The sequence below is a fragment of the Phasianus colchicus genome, chromosome 15 (genome assembly GCF_987193195.1).
Source record: "Phasianus colchicus chromosome 15, bPhaCol1.hap1.1, whole genome shotgun sequence".
In the NCBI taxonomy this organism is placed as follows: Eukaryota; Metazoa; Chordata; class Aves; order Galliformes; family Phasianidae; genus Phasianus; species Phasianus colchicus.
In genome coordinates this window covers 17,524,306-17,542,235 of record NC_143450.1, presented here as the reverse complement: position 1 = coordinate 17,542,235, position 17,930 = coordinate 17,524,306, and the positions used below count along the sequence as shown (strand labels likewise).

General features: G+C 48.0%; 1 protein-coding gene across 5 annotated transcripts in view; it reads left to right on the top strand.

Annotated features, from left to right (window-relative positions):
• Positions 1-17,718, top strand: part of SHROOM1 (shroom family member 1) — a 28,822-nt gene extending 11,104 nt beyond the window's left edge. For 4 of the 5 annotated variants that reach the window (XM_031598475.2, XM_031598474.2, XM_090150911.1 and 1 more), the window contains 6 exons: positions 7,235-10,069; positions 10,712-10,782; positions 12,746-13,336; positions 14,029-14,179; positions 15,400-15,672; positions 17,128-17,718. In XM_031598475.2, coding sequence (XP_031454335.2) covers positions 7,337-10,069; positions 10,712-10,782; positions 12,746-13,336; positions 14,029-14,179; positions 15,400-15,672; positions 17,128-17,382 — 4,074 coding nt within the window. In that variant the 5' untranslated portion in view covers positions 7,235-7,336 and the 3' untranslated portion in view covers positions 17,383-17,718. The remainder of the gene's footprint in view (positions 1-7,234; positions 10,070-10,711; positions 10,783-12,745; positions 13,337-14,028; positions 14,180-15,399; positions 15,673-17,127) is intronic. The other variant, XM_090150912.1, reaches the window with a different exon arrangement.
• Positions 17,719-17,930: the final 212 nt, after the last annotated feature.

The window sequence follows — 17,930 nt, the reverse complement described above, 5'->3', positions numbered from 1 at the left end:
AGCTTTGCCCAAATGAAAGATATGGGAAAATACCTGAATGCAACACTTGCCAAAGAAATGGGCCGGTCTAATATGTTTCTTGTACATAGGTCTAATATATTTCTTGTACATACTTGGTGTTTTTTTGCAGTGGAATGCTCTGTTGCAACTGGATATTACATTGCTGCCTCCCTCGGCCCAACTGCAGGCACAGTCATGGACAAATGAGGCTGAGAACAGGCGTCTGCTGGAAAGGAATGGCTTCTGGTTCTTATGTCAGAATAAGAAGATGGGAGCAGGGCACTGCCCCTGGCCCAGCACTGGGTCATGCTGGTTGAAGCAGAGCACCCACGCCTGCTCTCCTTACAGCTTTGTCTATGGAAAACATAATTGCAGCACAGAGAAACTGAAGTTGCAGACTTTTTCAGTCTGGGCCTATTGGGTTGCAATGACAGAGCCATCCATTAAGCTTCTAAGGACAGAAGAAAGAATATGCCAGAAAACCATTGTTCTGAAGATGACTTCATGGCATTTCTTAGCCAGCCAATCCTCCCTGAAGTCTGAGTGCATGGGAGCTCTCCTGGAGCTCTCGGGGAAATTTGGGGATGGCTGGCTCTGATCTGTTGGTTTGGGCTGTCTGCTAAAATATGTGGGAACTGCTTATCCATCAAGGAGAAAGTCTTCCAAGTGTGTAGTTCTATGGCCTTAATCATTTTAAACTTACTGGGAGGATATGAGTGCGAAGGGAACAAGAGCTTTGCAATTGGTTTGAGTTGTCTTTTATGTTTTCTTGGATGTTAGATGATCTGGTCCATACACATGTGTAAAAATCAACAGTCGTTAAGTTATCTTCTGAAATTCTGAGGTCATCAGAGTTTCTGGTTGTTTAGTGCTGCTGAATGTTTTGCCTTCTGTTCTTGGATAATACGTTTTGGGGATTAGGTGAGCTTGATCAAGCTACAAAAAAGAAGGAAAATTGTGGTGAAGGAGGAAGGGCTGGAATAGGAAAGGCTGGAAAGCCGTGTGTTTTGGGGATGAAGGAGTGATTTCTGACAAAAGCAGGTTTTGTGGAGTGCATTCAGAGTTAGAAAGGACAAGCAGTGTTTGGTGTTCAGTAGATTGGGGAGTAAAGATGATGGAAGTCAGGATACATTTTTGAGGCTGAATGAGGAAAGTCAGTGAATTGAGGACAATGGGGAAGTATGTGGCGGGTGACTGCTCTGATTAAAAGGTCAGACTCTGTTGGGTGCTCAGAAAAAGTCTTTCATGGGGCTGTGGAGAATTGCCAAACCTGATCTTCCTCATTAAATCACTGGTCAGAGATCAGACCGTGGCTCTTGGGTCTAAAAACGTTTTATTTGGGCTGCAGTCTTCTGTCAGCCAAATTCAAGTGGGATTCAAGTGGCAAACATTCTTGTCCAGAGTGATGGTGCTGGGAAGGGCTGTGCCAGCCCAGTGCTGCCATCACAGCTCGAGCAGAGGGTATCAAGAAGTATTATTTTCATCCCCTTCTGAATTACTCGGGACGCTTCTCGTGGCTCCAGAAAACCAAAAGTCTGTCTCTGTGGTTTTTACATGAAACACTCACATTTCTCAAACAGTGATGACATTTATTTCTGTGCACTCGAGAGGCGCCAGCCACATCCAAATCCCATTTCAGCTCTGTCTCAATAACGCCCAGTGCTTTGACTTTCTTCCCATTGTGTGTCTGTAGGGCAGCCTTGTTTGGTTTGGGTGCATGATCTCCCCAGCAGCCACCAGGCAGCTGCCTGTGTGATAATCCTGGGAATGGCACTAGGTGGGGAACGTGGTACTTTACAAAACACCCGTTAGCAGATGTGTTTTCCAGTTGCCTGCTGAGAATGTTGCAGGTGGTACCTTCATACGCTGCTCTCCTACAAGGCAAGTTTGAAACCTAACATTGAAAGTTCTGTATTGTAAAGTAGTGGGGCAAAAGAAAGGCAATGCATCTATTTAGAAAAAAAAAGGAAAGCTGAGAAAGGTTTGCAGGGCTGCTGGCACAGGGGTGGTCGCACGGCCGTGCTTTTGTGGCTGTGCTGTCCTTCTCCTTCCCTCACCCTTCTGACAGTCGTGTGAAAGTGGTGGAATCTGAAGACTGCAGACATCTGTCTGGAATTTCTGGATATTACAGTCTGGTCAGAGGAGCAGCTCCTACTGAGACGTGATGTGTCTGGAAAGCAGAGATGCAGTCAGTGGGAATGTGTGGGTCATCCACACTGTGTGCCCATGGGTTTCTGTGCAGGGAGCCCTGGGTGGGGCTGTGGGAACCCCCAGGGAGCTGCTGCACAGTGCTGCCCATGGAGCCAGGAGCCATCAAATCTGGTGGCCCACAGAACAGCTGGATCAGGTGCTGCAGACTGTGCAAGTGATTGGAATCTGAAGAATTTTGGCTAATGTTTGCACAAAGTGTTTACCCTTTGATAAGAAGCGGGTCATTCACAAACATGTACATGACATAACGCTGGGAGGTTGGTCACAGTGTTTGCTTTGTGTTCTTTGGAGAACAGTTGCATGTTGTAGTTTGATATGGATTAATCTGTATCAAAAGCTGTGGGCTTTTTTACCTTTGTTTCCACAGACCTGTGTGTTCAAAAGGGGCAGTTTTACAGAAATAGGTCTGTGAAGCTTTGTGCAGCCAGCCTCTTTGCAGCGTGTCACATCTGTCTCCAGAATCCTTTGGAGAGGAAATCCTCTTGGATTTCCCAAAATATGGTGCAGGTATAATTTCTCATCCACTAACACCGATAGGTCAGTCCCAAATGAAGGTTTGAGCTCTGCTTGTGTTTATCGAGTAAAGTAGTCATTCCTGCTTCTCTGATGGAAGATTGCCTTGGTAAACTGTAAACCTGGTAAACTTCAGTGGAAGTGAACAAGTGAGCAAGGGTCCTGCACGGCTGTGTTCAGTGCCAGGATCTGCTCCTCAGGGCTTGCTGAGATTAATGGAGATTTGATACAGAAAATAGTTCTGCGTCAGATGCAGAGGGGTGGCACCGTGCTGGGACAAGCACTGTGTGTACCTGCAAGTGAGTTACAGGTTAATTAGCAGCACCTGATGTGATCTAAGCGAGGTCAAACAGGAACAGGCTGTAACTAGAAGAAAGCTTGCCTTTAAAGGAGCAGTAAGTTGCTAACTGACTGCAGCAGGTCGCTGGCTCTTCCCTGCCCACAACCCACATGCCAGAGACACGAGGCTCTCACCTGCTCAGTTGGTTGCAAGGACCTCAGGGTTGTGCAGCACAACTCCTTCCCCTGTCATGGGGTCCTGCTGGCAGCCTGTGAGCACCACAGCCTTGCAGCATGCTCTGGGGCTGCCTTGGCATTTGTCTGAAGGAGGGATCTCAGTGCACAGCACTTGTGTCAAGCTGAGTAAAAACCGACAGCATGGACAGCAACAGCATGAACCTGCAGGCATGGCTGTGCCACTCCTGTTCTTTTTGTCTGCTACTGTCGTGGCAGAAACTTGGAACAAATCTTCTAAGACACCGATATTGGAGCCCATAAAGCACCCAGCCTGGGGCACTGAGCACATCTGCACCGTGTTCTGCTGTGCAGCACTGGGCTCCTTGCTGTCCCTGCTGAGATCCTGCTGCTCGTTTTCACCACGTTACTTTGTCAAATATATGCAGCACAGGCTGTACGTTTGTGTTTGCAAACTGCTTTGCATAGAGGGCTGTGCTTCGTGTGCAGTTTCCTGGGCAGAGCTGGAGGAAACGTAAGAAAGAAGTGAACAGAAGTGAAATAAACTTTTTTTATTTTTGTTCAGAGTTTTTAAAACAACTTCTGTCTGGCTCTTAGCAGTTGTTAGTGGGCTTAGTTCTTCCCTGGGCATCTGGAATGACGTGCTGTTAACACACCTCCTTTCCCCTTGCACTCTCCTTTGTTCAGATATACTTTTAATTCAACTTTTTTTCTTTTTGTTTCTGGAGGTTTACAGTGAAAATATGGTGAGCTTGTCTGGAACCCACTGCGTTACAGATTTGCCAGGGCATTCTGAGAGCCAGAGGCAGCTCCATGAGGGAGTGCTGCACCTCCCAGCTGAGAGAACAGCAGCACCACTGGTGGTGTCAGTTGAGTTTTAAGTAAATTCTTGCTCTTGTGAAAGGAGAATGGCAGCTTTTACACACTTGTTTACACACTGAGGTCAATGATTTTTTTTTTTTTCTGCCAGAGTTTAAGCAATGTCTTCCCAAACAGGATGACAAATGCAGCAGTGGATTTTCTCTCCAGATGTGTTTCATTATCGTATTATTTAAATTTTAGTAGAGACTTTTGGAGAGCAGCAAATAACTTCAGCTCTTACTACTTTTCTGTTACTTCGAAGATGTGCAATTGTAAGTTTGCACTTAAAGGAAATCGGAGCCATGGCAAGAGTGGGACCAGAGGGCATTCCAGTGGAGAAAAAATCCTCCTGCTTATCTGGCACTTTGCTACCAGGAGGAAAGGCTGCAGGCAGCTTCATGAGGGAGCAGGAGAGACAGCAGCGAGGGAAGGAACGTCTCATGACATCCTACGAGCCTCCATGTCCTGCAAACAGTGGGTCAGTGGTTGCTGCTGCTTTTTCCAGTTCACCTTCAAAGGAGCTGAAGTTGTATATTTCCTGTTATTTATGGTGCCATATAAGCTTGAGACATAAATTGGTTTTGTTGCTGACTTCACTGTAAATGGCAAACAGGGGTAGCCTGAAGTAATGGGGTAAAGAGATCTTGGGAAACACTGGCATAGGAAACCACAAAAGGTCTTTCACTGATGTACATAAAACCAAAGCATGTCTGTTGTTTAAATTCTACACATAGCTGTGGAAAGTGAGTGCCAAATTCATGTTGTAAATCAGGGTAGCACCACTGACTTCCATGGAGCTGTGCCAGCACGTCCCAGACAAAGGCTTGGCTCAGTCTGTTAGCAGTGGTAGGGATGTAAAAGAGCTGCCTGGAGAAGTTCCACTGGAACACAGTTTTGATTAGAAAACGAAGATCAGAATGATGGAGGAAGCTGCCTCGTGGTTCTCCTGTGGTTCCCACAGGGCTTCATCCTGGGTGCTGGAGCTCACAGAACCGCATGGGAGCACATGGCTGAGGACGGTGCTGTTCTGAGGGCTGTCTGCTCTGCAGGCGATGTGGGTAACCCCGGGGTAACAGCAGCACAGGTGGTGCATCCAACTGCGTTCTGTTCCAGCACCGCCACTCTCTCCTCTGCTTTTCTCCTTCTGTGGCTTCAGGAAACCCACAGTTTTTGTTTCACCAGATTTCTAAGGTTTTTATTTCTTGAAATTCTTCAATGTGTTGTGATGAAACTTCAGCAGCAGCTGCTGATGTTTGTTGTGTGACCCCTTTATCAAGGAGAGACTAATACCTTTCACAGCTGCATGTTAGATGATGTTAGAAGAGGGAGAGGGAACCTCACTGAGTGTCCTCGGGTCAATTTCTGACTGAAATTTCTGGAAGAATGCAGCAGAAATTCCGACTTTGTGGCGTTACGCTCCTTTCATTTCTCAGAAACTCGTTAATTTATTTACTGTGCCCCACGAGTCCAAGTTCTCTTTATAGATTAACTGGTGTATTTTGGCTTCCATCCATCTCTTCCTTTGGCGGAAGATGAATGATACCATGACTGTCTTTGAAACAGGGCAGGAATGTGGTGTTTTTTGATTAAACAGCAGCATCAGCTTTGGGATCTGTCTGTCCGCCAGCCCTGCGAGGCCCCCTGCTCTGTGTGCTGTCAGGAACAGAGGATGGAAATCTGAGTCCAACCTCTGTGTTGAAGACAGACGAGCAGAACTGCGGTAGGATCTGGAAACCATTTGCCTTTCTCCAGGAGGAGCATCGCTATGGAGGAGCTCATTTCTGAAGGCTCTTGGAGCTATTTATTTGTTTGCCATCTTTTAATAACTAATTAATCCTTACAGCTGATCTAAATGGGAGTTCCTAAACGTGGCTGCTGCCTGTGACCTGTCAGGCTCACCAGGTTGGGTTTCCATTGGGATTTGTACCACCAGTGTGCACATCAGAGGGGTGTGAAGCTGCAGAAGCAGCCGGGGGGGTCACACACAGCATGGCCACCTCCTGCAGCCTGCTGGTGCCCCTTACGTGGCTGCCTGCACAGATCCCATTTCTCAGAGTAAACCTGTGTGTGTTGTGTAAGGCTCAGAGTAAATGTCAAGTGCTGCTAATGAACATGGGCTGCTTTCTCGACTCCACAAGAGTTCTGTATTTGTTGCGTGTGAACTTTATTCTGGTGCCTCTGGAATGTTGGCAGGGCAGTTCCTAACATCAGACATAAAAGCATTTGCCTGTTGTTTGAAATCTGTGATTTGTTACTGATCACAGAACCCCTCACCTGGGTACCACCAGTCTCCTCAAGGCACTTGCTGTAAGGCTCTGGGAAGGGTCTTCCAGGATAGGTATTTTTAAGTGTGGATTGACATGGCATGGAAGTTCACTTCAACAGTGCATCATTTACATCCTGCTCGTTTGGTTCTTGCTCTCCTGAGGAACAGTGGATGGTTTAGAGGAGCAGGGCTCTGAGGGGGCTGATGGGGCTGATAGACATCATGATTTCTTCCCATTTGATCATTCTTCTGGGCTAATCTCTGTGCTACTCGCTCAGTGCAGCTGTCCACATGTTCTGTATGAGAGCTTCTGAGCAGAAATACAGTGGTGCTGGCAGGCTCAGGTGCACTCTGCGTGTTGTAATTGCAGCATTGTGATTGCAAAACCTCCTGCTGTTCAGAGGAGGGCTGTGTTGATCCAACTGAGAGCTGGGTGCTGACCCATGGCTGTGAGAATCTCCCAAAGCACTGCTCTGCATCCCTTGGGCATTTCATGGAGCCCTATCTGTGCTCCATGTGTGTTTGGGTACCTCTGGGATCAGGGAGCATCTGAGCTGGAATTTTAACCTCTCAGATTTATTTTTAAGTAGCCTCAGAATCAGGCTCTGATTTTGTCCCTTGGTATTTGCAGTCATAACGAGAAGGTTATGTCTTCTAGTTGTATGCAGCCTTACATTTAGTGAAGATCTAGAGAAGTCTTGTTATTAAAAACTTAGTTGTTGTGTTTGCAGTGAAGGAATTGATGGTTCCAAGATCCCTGTAACTACTGCAGCTATGTAGCTTCTCTGAATATTGCTTTCTAGTTCTCATTTTCAACAGGTGTGTGATGCTCACTGCCTGCTCCCCTGAGTGCCCCACCATCCTCCCACCAACTCTTTTCACCATTTTTTTTTCTCCTCTCCATGTTAGGATCCTCTAGATATTGTTGGAACGCGGCTGCTGTGCAAAATGGGCTTTTCCAACGACGTGGGTGTGGATATCTAATCGGACAGCTTCCTGGAAAGTCTTCCCATGGCTGTGTCTGAGAACGAGACAGAGAGATGGCCTCGCAGGCACGGCGGTGGAATAGGAGCACTGATGGAACCCACAGCTGCTCCTGACAGCAGCCGTCTGTCCCCAGTGCCGTCCCTTGGCAGCACAGACCACGTCCTGCACCTCCCTGGGCGAGCAGACTCTGCGTACAGCTCTTTTTCAGGGGGTTCAAATGTTCCAGAGCATCACACCCCATCGTGTTATGAAGCAGACTGCTGTTCAGCTTCAGAGCAGGTGCCGTACATGGACTCGGAATATGTAAGAGGCATTTATAACCTCAGTGCAGCAAGCTCTGCTCTCAGATGCCTGCAGCCGTGCCAGGTACCAGCCCAGGGCATCCCTGCTTCCTCTCACAGCCCTGCTCTTGCTGAGTGCAGCAGTAGCACTCCTTCCCATGGGATGCTGGACCAGGGGATGCTGCCTCCAGCTGCACCTCCGCCCTCTCCTCCCACGCGGCTCGACAGCTACAGAGTCACCAGACACCTGGAAAGCACGAAGCGGAGGGGGAGGCAGAACTCTGGAGGTCTCAGTGAGTGCAGTGTGCAGCATCCAGCTCCTTGCGTGGACAGCCAGGTGGTGAGTGTATCGCGTGGCCAAACAGGGGCTGGAAGCACTGAGCCAGCTATGGTGGCAGCTAGGAGAAGGGCTCTGGAAAATAAGGGTCCTTGTGGTTCTGCAGATGGAGTACCTGTATCAAAACTTCAGGGGTTAAGGACAGAAGAAAATGGAGAGTGGAGCCCATCCCAAAAGCCTGCGAGGAGAAGTAACCCCCACGTTTACAGCAGGCCATCTTCCTTCATTTTTCAAGAATATTTGAAGACTGACTCCATGGCTAACATCCCTAAAATTCTGTCTGCTTACGGTTCAGCTCACATGCACAGTGTTTCTGAAGAGGTGAAGCCCAGGCCCTACACATCTGCACACAGCCGCCCTGGAGCTGCTGGTGATGCAGGAGGGGATGAGCTGTGCCCATGCAGTGCACACCAGGCGGTGCTGGGGGATGCAGAGCTGCAAAGCCAATGGAAGGGATCCCCACTGTGTGCTCAGTGCCCTCTCTGTGCTGAGCTGCCTCTGAACGTGGGTCAGGAGGTGTTTGAGGACATTTGTGATTTGAAATGTACGGAGAATGCTCTCCCTATAAAAAATGCATTCAGGAAGTCCAGCATCTGTACAGATAAAAATGGGTGCTATGACTACAAAGGAGAAATTGTGAATGTTGTTAGGGAACCACTTCTGAATCCACAAGGCAAAATGCAGAAGCTGCTGCTGTCCTGCAGCTATGATGCTGTAGAATTGGAGCAGCCTCCCTCTGGGAAGTTGGATCATGGCAATAAGCAATGCTGTGATAATACTGAGCAACTGGCTTTTCTTAGATCAAAGGAAGATTCCTCATCACAACCTTTAAATGAAGATTGTGCCAAAAGTAGCAGCCCTGGCCTTAACGTGCAGCTAGAGCAAGGGCAACCTCCTATTCCTTATCAGAAATGTCAGCCTGGACTTCAGCAAGAGCTCTTAAGACATGCGCTGTGTGATCCTGCTGGTGAGCAAATAACCAGACAGACAACCCCAATGCTTTATTACCTGTCTGGGGGAAGGGCTGCCAACACCACACACCACAGCAAGCTCACCCAATGTCCAGAGGGTGTGAGGAGCTCACCAAAGGGATTTGCAACAAGCAGCCACACTGCCTCAGCATGGAGCACAGAGATGCAGAGGGAAAGCAGTCAGCCCCGAAAGGCTGAGCATCGCCAGCACTGTGCCAATGGGGATCCCCTGAATGAGGCTGAGGACATCGCTCTCGGGAGTCCTGCTTCATCCATGGAGGAGAGTTCTAAGAATGACTACAGGGAGAAACTTAAAGTGGCTCAGAAAAAGGTTCTGAGAGAAACTTCCTTTAAAAGAAAAGACTTACAAATGAGTTTGCCTGTTAGGCTAAGGCAGAAGCCCTCCAAAAGGCCTTCAATTGAGCACCTTAGATCTTTCTCATTGTCCATTGCAAGTGAGGATTCCAGACCTGCTCTTTGTTCTGCTTCTCACCTTGAATCCTTGGAAGGTTTCAATAAAGACACAGAAATTAAGAGGCCACAAGCAGGTCGGCTGGGGGGAAGGAAAAGGTTGACAAAAGAGGAAAAGAAACTGTGTTATTCTGAACCTGAGAAACTCAATCAGCTGGCAGATAAGGAAGCCCAGGGGAACAGAGGCAGTGATGAGAGCACCGAGCAGGATATGGCCACAGCCAGGAGAAGGACTTCAGAGAGCAGAGGGAGGGCACTTTCCAGTTCAAGCATCTCAAGGACGGAGCTGAAGCAAATCCAGCACACTGCACTGATGGAGTACATGGAACGGAAGATCAGTCAGAGACCAGGCAGCACGCAGCACACCCCACCACATAAACCACCCCTGCAGATGGGGCCTTTGCATCCTAAATGGCCTCCTGGCAGGAGCTCCAACCTCAGTGAGAGCAGAAAGACACCAAGCAATGAGGCTTCCTGCCACGTGTTCTCTGAAGAAGCAGCACCAGACGTTTTCCCTCCTTCTTCACCTGTTCCCCCACCAAATGCAGACGATGGATGCGGGACGGTGCCAGCAAAGCCCAGCCTGCATCCTGCTGCACCGGATTGCAGCTGCAGCCCCGAGTGTGTGTCTGTGCAGAGCATCCCTCCGTCGGGTGCTGCTGCCCAGGGGAGGGAATTGGAGCATCCTTCCATGCAGGTGAGCAGTGTTGGGGTGGCAGGGTGCAGCCTTCTGCTGCAGAGGGAGCGGCTGGACTGGTCTCTGGGAATCCTGCTCCTCATCAGGAGTGAGAGATCAGTGCGTGGCTTCTGGCAGGGAGTGGAGGAAGTTGGGGTGAAGGCATGTCTGCTTAATCTGTAGGAAATGCTACATTGCTGCTTGAAAGCAAAGCCTATGCTCTGCTTTTGCAGCGTGCAGAAGTAATTGGGACGGGGGATTTGAAGAGAAGTGCTGACAATTTTAACGTATTATGTATTTATGGTTAACAATAACAATGGTATTCTCAAAAATATTTTGTAAGGATGTATTGCAGACAAACAGGTGTCTTTTAATGCAAAGAGCTGCAACACGAGTGCATAAAGGTAGAAACTTCACGAGTGCATAAAGGTAGAAACTTTCTGTGACAGAAGTGTGCTTGGTCTGGACAGAAGCACCTGCACAATTAGTGCACAGCTGTTGCAAAGGGGGGGAGGTGGAAGGCGGTGGAAGAAAAGCTTCTGTCTAAAACTAACCCTTTGGGAAATTCCCAAAAAACTGGAATCCAAGTGAAGGACCCATCCGTTGCTAATGCAGCTGCATGGTCTGAGTGCTGCCTGTACCGTGTGCTGCTCTCATTTCCAGGCTGCAGACAGATGTGCCAGCTGTGCGGTGCCACCAGCCCGGCCTTGTGGAAACCACATCAGCACCCCCAGGTAAGGCTGCAGGAGTGCTGCTGTGGGGCACATGGCTGTCGTCTTCTTCTGAGGGACACAAAACCTTGACCTGAGCTCATGGGGCAGGGCAGAGCTCACCCAGAGGCACAAGACCTCCCAGAGCCCCTCCCACACCCAGAGCCCCTCCAGCCTCATCACCGCTCTGTGTTGGGGTAGCCCATCTTCTGGGGATGTGTTTATCCGTTCTCTGCTCCTAAAGCGTAGCAGAGGCCATGTTCAAGCAGTGACAGCTTAGTGCTGGGTGTGACTGCCTGCTCCCCTCTTCCTTTCTTAGCATCCTTCGTTGGCCATACGGGAATGTTTGTGTACTATGCTTTAAAAACAAAAAAAAACAAAAAACTTGTTTTCATGCTGGGGTGACCTTTAACATCGTTTCTCCCGAGCAGAGAAGTGTGTCAGTGCTGTGTGCCTGAGCTGCTCCTCTGGAAGCACAGCTCCCTCGTGTGACCATTGGAGACGGCCGCAGCTGCGCTGAACAACGGGGGCTGCAGTGCTGCAGGATGCGCGTGCATGCGCGTGTGTGTGTGTGTGTGTGCGTGCACGTGTGCCTCCTGGGTGACAGCGGAGCCTTGTGGCTCTGCTTTCTCAAAGAAAAAAAGAGATATCGTGCTGTTTACAAATAACTAGCTAGAAGCAAGGTGTGTTAAGTCTTGGTATCCGTTTCGCTTGCTTTAGCAGCAGGGGTGAAAAGAACCTGAGCTTTGTCTCGACACAGAAATAAAGCTGACGCCTGTATAATAACCTCTATAAATAGGATTTCTGCTGTTTCAGTTACTTGAGCAGCCCCAGATGGCTCCTGGAGGCCTGCTCCTCTTAGCAAAAGCCATTCACATCTTCCTGAGATTTGGGCTTTTGCTTAAACATTCCCTTTTAGCTCGGCACCTCCGTCTGTTTCACTTGGGGTTTAAGACAGAGCAGTGGAAGGGCAGAGTTCTGTAACATATGCTGAGTAACAGAGATGAAAAGCCCAGTATAGTTTAATTAGTAACTAATTTAGATGATTATCTTTGGGAAAGAACTTGAAGTATGGATTTCACTGCAGCACTTGTATCTTATTTGTTCTCTTGGTTTTTCTCCCAGGAAAGTGCTATGGAGCTGTGGTGGGAAATGCAGAGCACACAGGTCATGTTTGTGCTGTTAATTACTCCAAAGGTTGCTCCATGTAAGACCTGCAGGGAGAGTGACTGTGGTCACTGTGTGCATCTCTTCCCAAGGCACACTGCCATCCCCATCCCTAGCTGGGAAGTCCCTCCACTGCTCCAGTCTGTGTCAGGGAAGGAAAATGCTTACATTCAGTTGGCTTTGGGAAGGCCATTGCCATCTGTTGCACCAGGGTTAGCAGCAGTGGGGGGAAAGGACAAATTTTTCTCTTGGCTGTGTTGACTTTGTGACCTTAGTTTAGGTTGACAAGCACTGAGGTGAACTCTGTGCCCATTTTGTGGGACAAAACTTCTGCTTTGTGCCTACAACTTTGAAGTTTGTAGGTCAAGTCAAATCAGGGCTTAAAAAAAAGCCCCTTTCATTGAATCCCTCTGCTTTTCCTTTCTTCTCTGCCCTCACAATCACTGTGTTTTATTTTAAAAAATGCTAGTGGGCGAAGAAAGTTTTGTTCCCTCAGTCGTGTCAGCACACTGTTATTCACACGCGTGGCTGGGCTGCACTGCTCATTTTCATGTGGGTGTGTATGCATGAACACCATTACTGCAGAGGGTGGGCTGCACAACTGTACAGTCACCTTGAGTTCAGTGGGGCCTCTGTGCTCACAGGTCTGGTCCTACATATATTTTACAAGTACCTGTTCCTGCTTACAGTACCTTCATGAACATAATTGCTTATGGTGGCCTTTACCTTCAGTTACCTGCAGCTGCTTAACAGTATGGCAAAGTGTCTGCTATAGAGGAATCATCTCCAATAAAGGGAACATCTATCTTTATGCTTGCAGTTCCCATGATCCCAGGGAAGACGGATGCCAGAACCACAAACATCGAGACAGTGTTGTTGGAAGCTCTCTGTGTCAGCACAGTGAGGAACCAGCTGCCAGCAGCTCTATCCCCAGCCCGAGAAACGGAAGCAGGGAAGATGCTCAAGTAGAAAAGAAAAGCAGAAGTGGATCTCAGACTGGCAGTGCTTTAACGACGTGCCCGGAGCTGCAGCTGAAGGCAAGCAGTGCTGAAGCTGATCAGGGGAATGTGGCAAGCTGCCTTGTGCTGCCAGCTCACCCTCAGCAGGGAGATGGAGGGGCAGCCCCAGGTCGGGGTGTAAAGGAAGCAGCTGCACACGACAGCCGAGGTGGTGAGCTGCAGGAGGGGGAGATGGACCTGCCCCAAAGGAGGCTGTGGTCTGCTGAGGACCGGCGTTACGAGGAGCTTGCAATGGACCTCATTGCCAAAGACAGCTCTCTGGTTGGTGTCCTCATGCCTTATCCTGTTAGAAAAACTGCTCTGGACTTGATGGAGGGTCTTTTCCCTGTTAATGTTTCCATGTTGGAAATGCACAGAAGGAAGGCAGACGTGCGACGTGCACGGGAGAATGAGTAAGTAGACAAAACCCATTGACTACCTTTTTAAGACAGGATAGCATGTGAATGTCATACATACACCAGCTCTGAGAAGATGTGTTTTTCTAATGTTTGCTTCATTAGCAAATGATTATAGTTTTCTGGTTTACCTGTCCAAAAATATCTGAGGCTGAGGGTGTATGAGGGAAGAAAGCTAGAATAAGGCACACTGTGACAGCTGCATGCAAACAAATGTGCTGTGTGCATTGAAAGCATGAGAAATAAGTAAGCTGTGCACTGGTGGATGGGTATCTGAGGTATGACAAATTTAACCCCTTTCTGCCTGGGGGGAGTTTGGTGCTGTTCAGCTGAGCTGCATGGTTTCTACACGCTGACAGCTTTTGCAGAGCAGAGCTTCTGTGATCTGCTGCACGTGAGAGGGAGATGGGCTGTGCAGGGACAGGAGGAGCCCTGGGGGCCATGCTGCTGCACTGAGTGCATGGCAGCAGTGTGCTGAGCTGCCTGCACTGCAGTGAGCAGCCTGAGACCTGTCTGAAAGGGACTGACTATCCTTGTCTGCCAAAACATCCACAGCCTTTAAAATACTAAAACATCCCTGCTGTGAGATGAGAGAAAAATGATTCTGAAGTAGAGACACCTAAAAACAAGTTCGCAGCGTTTGTGAACAGTACTCAGTGTTTGTCACAGGTTATTTTCTGTTTGAACAGCAGGAAAAGCAGTGGGGATGTGACAGAAGAATGTCCTGAATCTGAACTCACCATCAAGCAAAGGAGTGAAGATCCCACTGGGAAGGGAAACCATGCACTGGGCAGGAGTGGAGATGACACGAAGGACTTAGATGACATCACATGTAAGAAGGTAGATGACCATCAGATGAATTGTTGCTTCTTCACCACGACACAAACTTATTTGCATCACATCTATTATTGTGGATGCTTTTATTCATAGCTTTTATCCCAGTGATTATGTTTGGTGTATAACTTCGAGTCAGTCTTTTCTTTCCAGTAGGTAATGTGCTAGGAATGGGCAAGGTGATCACAAATGGTGGTGTTTAAATTCTGCCTGATTTCATTCCGGTCTCTCCTTCCACGTGCCGACCTTCAGCCGGCCATGGGAGCAGTGTGTGCAGCACACCCATGGGTTGCTTGGGATTGTTTGATTGTCTGCTTCCTTGTTCCGGCACAGCTCCTGGCTTGTGAGCCATTCGAACGTGGTCTCCATATCTGTAAAATTCATAACAGTTGGCAGCCTAAATAATGAGCAATAAATAATAAATGTTTTTAACATGGTGAGAACTGGCAGCGTTTTACACTAGTGGCCTATGAATTCCCATACGTGCAGGGAATAGAGGTGGGCATGGCTGGATGCCAGTTTTACAGATAGGAATGTGGCATCTTAGAATGGTAACACACAGCTTTGAGGAATTACACTATTTTTTTTCCTGTAGAAACTTGGCTATTCTCCATATCAGGTAATTACAATCAGCCCTCTTGAAATTCCTCCTGCTGTGGGCATAGGGATATTTTCTGCTGTTGATCTGCTGCTGCTGCTCTTTATGGTGCCATCGGCCTATTTCTAAACAACTGTGGCAGTTCTTATCCCTCTCTGATCTAGGAGCCTTTCTCCATATCAACACTTTGGTATTCAGCAGCCTCCTGCACCTGCTCTGCCACCAGGCCCTTGGGCTGAATGGAATCACCTGCACAGCTGCCTTTCTCTGTGAAATGAAATTCCAGTCTGTGCAGCAGAGTAATAGAGCCGTGGCTTCACACTCACGTATCTGAGCATAACCATGTTTAAACACGTGGAAATCTTTGTAGTAGTTCGCTGCTGGCTCTGGCTGGGAGCTCTCTGAGTGAGGAGTTATGCCACCAATTGAGGCGATGATCAGTTGTTTGCTTTTCGGAGTTCGAGAATTAAGTATACCACGGATAATCTTCCTTTTCTTCTTTCCCAGAGCTTGAAATTATTTTAAGTGTGGCACAGATGTCACGAGAAGAATCCATTCTTTGTAAATGATACGGCTTATCTTCAGCAGTGCATTTTTTCTATGCTTTTTTTTTTTTTTCCCTTTGCAGCTGGAGCTCATCTCCAGCCTTAGGGCCAAAGTGCGGGTGCTGGCGGAGGACAGGGAGCTGGTCCTTGCCGAGGCCAAGGAGTGTGCAGAGCGTGGTGAGGAGCTGGAGGCTGCCGTGCGTGCTGCCTGCAAGCCCAATGAGTTTGAGCGCTACCTGATGTTCATCGGCGACCTGGAGAAGGTGGTGAGCCTGCTGCTCTGCTTGTCCAGCCGCCTCGCCCGCGTCCAGAACGCCATCAGGAAGATCGATGGCAACACAGATGCTGAGGAGAAGGTGAGTACTGAGAGCACCGAGTACTTAATTAGTTCTGTCCACGTCTGTCCCGCGGGGCTGCACTCGCCTCGCTTCCCACCAGCCCTGCGTGCTGGTGAGCTGCACACCGGGCTGAGCTGTGAGGCCATCCAGCCCATGGCTGCTCCCCGGGGTCAGATCACAACCTGTGCAGCTGGGGTGGGTTTCTGCCCACTGGTAATTGCTACTTTAGAAAGCTTATCTCACTTAATGAGCTCGTCTTATAGGGAGCAGGAGGAGGAAGTGGTTGTACCGTCAGATAAAGTTCCCCGGAGTTTAACTTGAGCAGCAGGTTCTAGTGGAAAACTGGGAATCGTCTCATGCTACCAGAAAATCTTACTGAGTCTGAAATACACTTTTTTTTTCTAGAAAAGATAAGCTTAGCCTAGGGACAATGATTTCCTGCTGTCCTTACTGCTTCTAGGCATGCATTTATCAAAACAAAACCTGCTGCTGTTATTTCTTATTAGGAAACAAGAAAGCATGGCATTACTGCTGGGGTTTCCTGGAGCTGTGTGCTCCTTTACTGTGCTGCTCTAGAGGTTTGCCATTATTTAGATGTAGATGTGGAGAAGCTGGATCTACCTGCTCTAAGATGTCCATGAATAATTCTGGGCAGCATTTCACACCAAACAGCCTTCATGTTTCGTGGCTGGTGGCAAGCTGGTTTCTTTAGTGCTACATCTGTACTCTTCATAGCAAATGCATTAAAATCATTAATTGGAGACTTGGAATCACGTGCTCTATAAAGACTTGAGCATGTGCAATATTTTCACAAGTTTCTCCCAGTCACTACAGTTGCCCCAGCAGCCTTGGATCCAGCTGCTGTGCTGGGGATGCAGGTGCTGACAGTTGCTCTGTGCTGTACTTATGGACATAGTCCTGAACCTGGGGATTTTCCAGCAGTGCCATCCCTGTGCCAATCATTACAGATGAAGGAAAATTGGTTAAAATGTTGTGGGTGTTAAAATCCCATAGAGCAGATGAGGCTTGATTCTTGTGTATTTGACAAGCATTTACTGCTTGCATCAAAGTTACTTTCTTGCCTATGCCTTTCAAGTCACAGTATATTTTTCACTTGACAGTGGCACTCTGGCCACGTGCAACTCAGAAAATACAAAGGTGCATGCCTTAAAGAGCTTCTAATTGAAACTATATATGGACACAGAATACTCGAAATTATGAGAATATGAAGTGCATTCAGTTTTGTCCTGAGGGCTCTGTGGAAGGAGTGAGCCTTGTTGGGATTTACTGGGTGTCTTTACCTTACAAGCCACGAGAGTGAGTCATTTGATCTACAAAAAACTCATGTGGAACACAAAGCCCACAGGAGGAAGCAATTAAACTAAATCGACCATGGCTTCCAAATGGAGATCTGCAGTCTGCCAGGAATTATGAGGTTTCATAGTGTGCTGCTTTGTTTTTTCATCCTATTAGCAATCGTTGAATGAACGGCACAAGCTCTTGTCTAGACAACGGGAGGATGCAAAGGACCTGAAAGAGAACCTGGATCGCAGGGAGCGGGTGGTGGCTGGGATCCTTGCCAAATACCTGACAGACCAGCAGCTCCAGGCCTACAGGCACTTTGTGCAACTGAAGACTTCTTTGTTGATTGAACAGAAGGACCTCGAAGAACAGATCAAATTTTTCGAGGAACAATTAGAAAATCTAGAGAAAAGCATCCCTCTCTAATAACAACGGGCTGTCCATTTTTGTGTGTGATCATTTGTGATGTTCTCCTGGGAATCCATGGGCGCTCGCTGCGCTGAGTTTGAACTCTTGCAATCCTGTTAGTGCCACAGTATTGACGGGTGCTTAGATGCTCTAGGCACAACTGGATATGCTTTTCCCCTTGGATAAGCCAGGTGACAAAATCCTGCGGTGTAGCAAACTGCACTTTGGGAATGGCTGCTAGGGCATCTTGCTCCCATTAATCTGGCGTGTATTTCCCCTTCTTATTGTCTGTCCATCTGTTTCCAGATTGACACAATCTCAATAAAAGAACGGCATAAATATTTTCCTTTTGTAGGTGGGCTGAGTATTCGAAATGAAAAATGATGTGGGTGTTCAGATTTGGAGATTGAACGAAGCCATAGGGATTACTGTGGATCATTTCAGCGAAACTCTTACACTCATTTCTGCTGTTTACATGTATATACAATAGAACAGAAGTACGTTGCAGTGGAAGAGCATAATTATTTTCTTTCTTAGCAGTTGCCACCTGCACATCTCCTGGCTCC